Source organism: Etheostoma cragini, chromosome 4 (genome assembly GCF_013103735.1).
Source record: "Etheostoma cragini isolate CJK2018 chromosome 4, CSU_Ecrag_1.0, whole genome shotgun sequence".
Classification (NCBI taxonomy): Eukaryota; Metazoa; Chordata; class Actinopteri; order Perciformes; family Percidae; genus Etheostoma; species Etheostoma cragini.
The window spans coordinates 2,758,318-2,767,535 of record NC_048410.1 but is presented as its reverse complement, the minus strand read 5'-3'; the positions used below and the strand labels follow the sequence as shown (position 1 = coordinate 2,767,535).

The 9,218-nt window shown below is 41.8% G+C and overlaps 1 protein-coding gene across 4 annotated transcripts in view; it reads right to left on the bottom strand.

Moving 5' to 3' along the window:
- The window catches only part of mtss1 (MTSS I-BAR domain containing 1), a 68,375-nt gene that overhangs the window by 54,064 nt on the left and 5,093 nt on the right, over nucleotides 1-9,218 (bottom strand). For all 4 annotated transcript variants that reach the window (XR_004656221.1, XR_004656222.1, XM_034868480.1 and 1 more), the window contains exon 2: nucleotides 187-248. Coding sequence is in view for 2 of the 4 variants with exons in the window: in XM_034868480.1 (XP_034724371.1) it covers nucleotides 187-248 (62 nt within the window). In the remaining 2 variants the exon portion in view is untranslated. The remainder of the gene's footprint in view (nucleotides 1-186; nucleotides 249-9,218) is intronic.

Below are 9,218 nucleotides of genomic sequence, written 5' to 3'. Positions count from 1 at the left end.
GTCACATGATTGGGATATGACGGAGTATTTCTGTGCGCTTAGGATGGGATGGGAGCAACGACTGCCATGCACACGATTCCTGTGTGTGTGCATGTCAGTGGGTTTGCGCGTAAGCGTAGGTGTGGGTGTGTGTGTGTGTGGGTGTGCGCGTAGGTGTGTGTGTGTGTGTGTGTGTGTGTGTTTTACCTGAGCTGCGATTGTAGCTTGGCTCCTTTGGTTACAAAGTCCTCCCAGGTTGGATAGCTGGCCTGCAGCAAACAGAGCACATCAATGCCTTTAATCATCACACAGGTCTGACCCCAACAGAGTTTAACTGAGACATTAAAACACAAAGCTTTAAATATGTGCATTTCATACCAATAATCCTAAAGAGTCTATGACCTAAATGAGAGACATAGAGCTATTTTTAAAGTATTAGTATTAAACCTGACCGTGATTTCTTTGCACAGGAAAACAATGGTAACAACACTAAACTTACAGAGACCGCAATATTTCATTTTAATCTCATCCAAATCTCTCAAAATAAACACGTCATCAAAAGGGACAATATGATAGGATTCTGAGAAGAAATGAGATATATTCAATCTCATTTGTTTATTCTAACTACCAGACTGACCTTGATTGACTGAACTAAAAAGAATTAGAGATCAGATCGAAATGAAAAGCACAAAGAGCAAGAAACAAAAAAAGACAGTAACCAGGAAGTAAAGATGGACCAGTGTTGCGTTAAAGGTCGGTAGTATCTCTCGTACACTAACGCACATTAAAATAGGTAAATCAATTAATGTTACTAAAAGGCTTGTTAATTTGTTATTATCTCCACCAGGCGTAAGAGAGAGGATCAGGTGTTTGGAGTGTGTGTGTGTGAGAGTGTGAGAGTGTGAGAGTGTGTGTGTGTGTGTGTGTGTGTGTGTGTGTGTGTGTGTGTGTGTGTGTGTGTCTCTAGCTGTTACGGTTACTAGCACAACACTGAACAGGCCGGGAAGAAAGAGTTGAGATTGTAAAAAGAAAAGAAACAGTTTGTTAGAATGGAGAGTAAAGGTACAGAAAAACAAAGATAGAGATAGAAAGTTTACTGTACATTCAGTTTAATGAGAAATCTCTAATCAAAAAGCTTTAGTCAACCAGTTCTCTGTGGACTAAACCCTTCGACTAATACTTGCAGCTCTTTCTCTGAGTACTTTGAGTACTTTGTTACTGAACATCAGAATCCTTTTACAATTTTTATTCTGAGTTAAGGCCTCTGCAGACTTAGTCCCAAACGAGTCTAATGAATGACTGACATTAGCGAGACGCTATGGGTTAGCTGCCAAGAGCACAATCACCGTCTGATCTGTTGTACATCCCTCGTTTTGCAATCAGCAGCATCCCAGACTCCAAGCTGTTCTATCGATCTATCCATGTCTAAATTCTGCATGTCTATATTCTTATATTTGTTTATCGTGAAGTGCTTTGTGCTCAACGGCAATTATGAGCTTATCAGATGCCTTTTTGGATGAAGTTGTACATGATGACACACGGTGGCTCTGAGGGCCCAAAGGTCTGTGACGTATGCGGGTGAAAGAAGAAAAAACAAAAAACTGAAAATCAAACCGGTTCCGAAAACTTTAACGACGGAAGAAAGTTGTGGAGTGGGTGTGTAAACGTGAAGTTTTTTTTTTTTATATACATGCAACAATTTGGGATGGAGACTACAGACTTGGTGGTGTAAAAGCATTCAACAGCTGACTGGCCCTGTTATTCTTGGCAGGGCTCTAGTCACCAGTGCCAAGCTGATGTCATGCAGCTGGGACTGATTCTCCATGAGAGTGCTGCTTGTTTGCAGAGCTCGTTTTAACATAATCTTTTATCACAAATGAGCTACTAATATTGTTCCAAACCCAAAGTTGCATGCATTAAGATAAGCCGGTGGGGCGGCTGTGGCTCAGTGGTAGAGCGGTTGCCTGCCAATCGGAAGGTTGGTGGTTCGATCCCCGCCCCTGCAGTCATTGTCGAAGTGTCCTTGGGCAAGACACTGAACCCCGAGTTGCCCCCGGTGCTGCGCATCGGAGTGTGAATGTGTGTGAATGTTTATCTGATGAGCAGGTGTGTAGATGTGTGTGAGTGTGTATCTGATGAGCAGGTGTGTAGATGTGTGTGAGTGTGTATCTGATGAGCAGGTGACACCTTGTACGGCAGCCCCGGCCACAGTGTATGAATGTGTGTGATGGTGAATGTTTCCTGTAGATGTAAAAGCGCTTTGAGCAGTTGTTAAGACTGGAAAAGCGCTATATAAATACAGCACATTTACATTAAACTTGTTTCCATGAAACTTTATTTTTTTTAATTTCAATATTATTTATTTATGTATACACATTTTCAGTTTGGATATTTTTTTTAAATGCCATGGTAAAAAGAAGATAGATAGATAGATAGATAGATAGATAGATAGATAGATAGATAGATAGATAGATAGATAGATAGATAGATGAAGCTGACACTGCATAATATTAAGCATTTCGTCTTGTAAAATGACATTAATTATACATTGGTCATCACCAGTTGCTGCTTAATTGAATGCCAACTGAGTATTCAATGAATCTACTAATCCCTTAAAGTTTAAAATCTCCTCCCATCCGTAAACCGATTTAATGAAAACACAAACACACCAAATCCACTTTAAACTTGTAAGGAACAGCATCCCTGAAAAGAGTCCAGGTCTACATGAGGGAACAAAAAATGTTTCAATGACATCTTCTGCAGAGATCATGATATGGTCCTGGTGTTTACCACTTCCTTTAGGGGGTAAGAACTGTTTCTACGTCTGCATTTTGTAACAGCAGCTGATTGATTATGTAATCCAAGGCTGCTCCGTGCTGCAGGCCCTGACCTTGGGTTACATCTGTGACCAACAGCTGCCGGCCCGGTGTTCTGGTTTTCCAATTTAAAATGCAGGGAAGCCCTGCTGGAACGGACTGAATCCTACTTTCTCTCTCCTGATCCCAGTCACCTCGTCTGCCTCCACTGGTCCACCAGAAAGAAGATAAATCTGATTTATCCCCTGCCACAGCGCCATTAGCCTCTTAGCTCCACATCGCTAAAGCCGTTAGCCGGAGCCCACATTGCAGCTAGCCGGGCATGCCTGCGGCGTGGGGCTGACAGGTTTACTAGCAACAGGGATTTAGCGGTGTGGGATGAACATAACTGCAGGTGACCGGCTGAATGGCTCTGGTGAACAACTAACAGTGAACCTGGGATTAATGGAAAAAGTAAGGACATGAATAGAAATGGATTTCACTTCGAAAACTTGTTTTAACAATTCCTGAGGGACAGAAGAGGTTGTGGCTGGAACTAAGTGTTTATTGAGACTTAGAGGAGAAAAAGAGAACATAAGCACACAAGTGAAATTTAAGATGAAGCACATTGAGGGTAAGCTGAACTTAGAAGTTATTGCGCAGCATTTGTAAAATGAGTAGTGTTTGTTGGAAAATCCTCGGTGGTTATTAAATTGGTAAATATAAGAGACTAAGTCATTCAGTGTTTTGAATTGAAGGCATTTATAATATGGTGTAATCTTTCCAAAACCTCATCTCATGCAAGGAGGTTTTTCCGCCATATTAATCTTTCAGAAAATCCGTGTGTGTGAAATTGTCTCATGTATAAATTTGCCTGGACGTGTACGCAGTCAAATCTGTTGTAGCTCACAGCTTTGCCATTTGCGACTGATTACGTTTCTGTACTTCTTTTGTTTTTTTGCTTAGTCTTGATATGTTCACGAGGTGTAACAATGGACAACGTTTGTTGTAAAGTTACAAATAGCCACTTTAAAGTGACAATGAAAAAATACACCTTTACAGCTGAGCTTATTTTATTTTCCTAGTTGGACACATACGGATGTTTCAGTGGCCAATGAGGCGTCATTTCATGCTGACGTGGAAGAAGAATTAACCTTATCTTCTGCTCTTATTTTGTATTCCCTTTGATGCGTAAAACATATCAAACCATGGCGCCAAAAACCAAAACTATTACAACCTTCCTGTTCACAGAAATAGCATCACAGCACGGTAGCTCTGCCTCTCGAGTTTCTTAGTGTAATGTTGGTCACGTAATGTCAAATGAAGTGTGTTGTACTTAAGCAGTCACTGAAGGTCACTCTGGACTAGAGTGCTGAGCTCTAAACCAAATATGTACAGTACAAAATGCTCTGCTGTTTGTATTTGGGTCTGTGCAGCTCTTGGAAGGGGGGGGGGGGGGGGGGCCTCCTTTTTCCCCCAACGCCACGTCACGCCTAAACCTTAAATTCTGCCAGGATTTGTTGAGACTGGCAGGAATGTCACAGTCAGTTGCAGACAAAATATCCCAGCAGCAGTTCTGCAGCGAAACACCACAGACCGACAGAGTATCAGGGTCCGCTGCAGCCTGACACCGAGAGCTCGAGAGCAGTTGTGGTGACATTAGGATCCTGGGGCCCACAAGGGTCACTGACCTGATCCAGAAGGTTCCCCGAGACAGCCGGCGACAAAACAAACAGCCGCCTACTCTCAGACGAAGAAGAGAATGTAATAACAAAGGAATAACTAATGAGACATTAGTCTGAGCAAAACCATTTCAGGTCTTTCATTTACTTGACTTTAATTGCGAGTTTTTTAGAGAGATGCATATCTAAAGTAAAGACCAAGTCAGGATTTTCAGAGTCGACTCAAAGTCAACACTTCTAATTCATGCATTGACTCAGAAGTGGATAGATATCCATAGACTGTTCCCAAAGCTTAATATTACATCCCACAGTCCAAAAGATGATTCAGAATATTCTGTGTGTTAGTAGTTATTTTACAGAAGTTATTTTACCCAAAGTAGCTTCAGTCTGTTTGATAACTAAGCATATAAGCCAATCAAATATAGTTTGTTTTTGGCATGTATGTTATAATTTATAATCTTTATTACAATTTACACTGTGTTCCACACTCCGTACTTTTGGTCTGTGCTGGGACTTGAACCAGCAACCCATCAGTTTCCAAGCGAGCTCCTTATGGACTGAGCTACTGCCACCCCCACAATTTGGTCCACAAACAACACTCAAAAGTATAAAAGCAAAGTATAGAAATGCCGACTAAATGTTTGAGTTAATTTAGCAACCGTGTCCTCATTACATAGTTTATCCACAAGAGGGCTCAATGTTCTGCTTACGACATCTCCGTCAGGGATCCTTAATAAAAATATGTTCACGGTACATATTTAATGTAAATAAAAAAAAAAGATTATATAAGGGATATGTAGTGCGAAATAAAACGCTTCCAGGCGGATTTAAAACGCCTCGCCGTCCTGCATCACCCTAGTAGACCAGTAGACCGGCTCGCTCTGCATTATCCCGCTAATTACACAGCTACTTTCTAAAGTAATCAACTTCACACAAAATTTGGATTTAAAAGCAATTTCATTGGCGCCGGTGTTAGATAACTGTGGAAGGATGGCATGTTGAAACTTTCGCTGTGGCGGAAGCCAGGTCGCCCCGGTGAGCGTGAGCTAACCGTGGAGCTAATGCTAATGCTAATGCTCCGTTTGCTCTGTAGCTATTAGCGCCAATAAGCGCTCCCCGTTTCCTTGTTGATCAGCCGTATGAGCTCGATAAGAGCACAGATCCTTAGGGCTGGGTACCGAATCTAATACTGTTAAGGCACCGTTGCCTCTAAAGTATCAAGTATTTAAAAATGCCTCGCCATTTAACACAGAATTTAAATCCCTAAGGAGTACATCTCATCAGCGTCAGTGAGCCAATAAGCACGCAGCATGCTCCTACTAAGATCTAATAATGTTTGTGATTGGCTGTCTAACGTTACACGTCGTAGAGACACGCATGGGGCTCACGTAGTAGGAGCTGAAAAATAGATTAAAAGGTTTGTGTCGTAATGCGTAATGTTGTAATTTCTTCTTTTTTTATGAAATAGGTATGGGAAAAAATCAGCCATCTGTACGGTTGTACCGATAATAGTTAATATAAACTAAGTCAATTAATCCATAGGCCAATTTACAGACAAGATTAATTGATAAATTGAAAAATTGTCATTTACAATTAAAACAATTTACGTTTCTAAAAGTAATTAGACTATGTTGGGAACTTGTGATAGGCTAGGCACATGTCTTTATTTGAGACATTTCATGAACTCGACCAGCTTTTGGTACCTGCCTAATACTCTTGTTTTAAGATGAGAAACGGCCTCCATGCTCCACTGGCACTGACACAGAAAACTCTATTCACAAAGCCTGAGCTCCCCATGTATAGAAGATACCAGTACACAAAGCTGTTATCCTATCTGCTTAGTCAACCAGACAGCACGACCAGGTATGAAGTTACTTCAGAGTGTGTGTGTGTGTGTGTGTGTGTAGCCATCAGCCGCTTATCCTACCATGATAATCCTGACTTGCTCTACTCTAGTGACCTACAGAAAGAAAAGAGTGCTAAGAAAGGCCTGGCGTGACATCTCGGGAAAGTGAGAATACTGCCCCGCTGACGTGACGGACTCTAGAAAAACATCCCTTAGTCAGCAAGTCCGAGCTGAGCCACTGAGATGTGGCTAAGTTCTTTCATTTAATGAGTCAGTCAGTCCGACAGGAAGGCAAGGCATGGTTGGAGGTTCCAGGGCGTACGAAGGAATCCTGAAGTTAAACACCTTTTATAGACTTCAAGAATTGCATCCTGTCCTTTGACGGACCAGGTGCTACATGTATGAAATTCACACTGTCAAGGTCAAAACCGCACAAAATACAAGCTTGTTCCATTGTTTGATCCCAACATGTGGGAAAAGAAAACTTAAGGTGTATGCATTTTTCTGCAGAACTGATTTTAGAGCTGTCCGAATTTGCATCCCTTTTTATTTGAGCCAGAGAGACACATAAACAGTCTGCAATTCACCCAGTCAAGTCAAAAACAGCCCAACATTTCTGTAGGTGAATATTAGACTATTAGACTCTTATGCCATGTTCACACCGAGGTGTTTCACTCAAATTATGCAGGGCGATTCTATACAAAGTCAATGCAAAGACGCGAATAGATGTGCGGTTGTGGCATTGCGGAGAGAGGCGAGGGTGCAAAATCCGCCTCATTCAAGCCACGCCAATCAATTACTTAAACTTGAGCAAGAAATTCATGTGTAGGTGTGTGGCAAAAGCCAATGAGTGTCTAGAAAGGCGTTTTCTTCTGACCACCTGGTAAGTTGTCTGTCGTCGTGTTCATGGAGCAGCTCCCGTGTTAGCAGAGCCCTGATCCTCGACCCAAACTCCATCCAGAAAACTAGCATTTTAAAAGTTGTTTGCTTGTCGTCTTGCGGACAGACTTGATGAAGTATGAATTCACACTTTTTACAAATGGGCATCATGTTGTTACCATTTCTGGCTATTACTAATCTGTACTACAAGTTGCTCTGGAACTGGTGGACATCAGACGTAACTTTTACCTCCTGGAGAAGGCAGTAAACATTACCGTGCTTTTTGCTCCGCCAGGTGATATTAATCTGGACCTGACGCGGTTTAATTTTCAGACATAATTGTGACTTGCACCCCAACAACAAAGTGGACCCCGACCGATAAAAGGATTTTAAGGCTGATACCATTACAAACATTTGGTTATTTAAAAAGTCCAATATATTGACCGATATGCACTGTATATATATTTATTTTAAAGAAATCAAGAAACGCGTGACAAAACATAAACAATTTCCCTAACAGTTATTTATGAGTTCTCACTAAAATAATAATAAACAGATCAGAGGAACATCAAAATATATTAAAGTTCTGATAAATAAAATGTATAAAATTAGGGTCTTTTTTGGTCTACGTAGCTCCAAATGCACAGGACATTTAGTCCATGTTCCTGGCGATTAGGTTTCAGACAGAGAGAGAGAGAGAGAGAAAGAGAGCGAGAGAGCGAGCGAGAGAGAGAGCGAGAGAGAGAGCAAGTTCGGTTGACTCAAAGAGAGAAAAACTAAAAAAGGAGAGAGTGGGGAAGGTAGACAGGCAGGCAGGGTGTGTCAATATCAGGTTAATGGTTTGTTCAGTGAACTGTCATGTGTTTGACACAGTGGACTGCTTGGCCCTTTATCTGTCGAACAATGAGCTTTTTATTAAGTGAAACAAACACAGGACAGCATGGACTTACTAGTCCTTGTCCCGATGTTGTGTCCAACACAATATTTTTTCCTAGTTTTACTGGGAAAAGAGGAAAAACTGTTGTTGTATTTGTTAGTTGCATATCATAATGAATTATCATAATGAATTATCCAAACCGCTAACAAATAACGCCTATTATGCAACTACAAGTCAGTCATATAGTTCATGGTTATGATATGCGATTGTTTTAATTCAGGTGAAAGAACAGAATGATGTTTACGCTGCTTTTACAGCCATTGCACGGCTGCCTTCACACACTCTTTGTAAACTCCCAATGCCAAAGATTGTCATGAATTGGTATTGTGTCTTTTGGCTAAAAAGAAAGCAACGATCATTTTATTGGTCAAATTTGAGAAAAAGTTGCGGTGATTGGTCAAAAATTGCGAGTCGTACCAAAGTCCCGGTGAGTGGGTGAACCGGTGCGATCGCGACATCGCAAAATCCCGGAGGGACTGATTTATTTATGAAGATTGAATTCAAGTCCGTCTCTGCAACGTGTCCCTCTGGGACAAATCTGATTGCAAGTGATTTTCTAGCATTTCTAAGTCCAAAACCTTCTCTAACACCCACTGCTTTTAAACAGCAGTAAAGTCATTTTCCTGCCCTCTTCCCCTATTATTTGTCTCTTTTCCATGGGTTCCTGTCAGGGGCGTATCAAAATTCTGGACCCTCTTGAAAGGCACATATATGGGGCCCTCCACGAATCCACAGCTATTAGTTCTAGCAGATTTCCAGGCCCTCATGAGGGCCTTTGGTAGTCTGTCCCTGTCCCCTCCCCAGTCCCGCGCCCCTGGTTCCTGTTGGTGTGGAGCAGAGGACGAAAATAACAGCTGATCGCCATGTGACTTTTGTCTATTTCAGTCTCCTTGCAAGCCATTTCTGTGTCTCTTTTGTCTCCCGTTGTGTCACCCCGTCTCTTACTGCGTATGCAGCTATGTCCAATTGGTAAAATTAAAAATTAAAATTAAAATGCCCACGGGGCAGCTTCTAGCTCACCCAGTAAGAGCGTTCGCCCCCTTTTGGCTTAGACCTGCAGCGGCCCGGGTTCGACTCCGACCCGCGGACCTTTGCTGCGT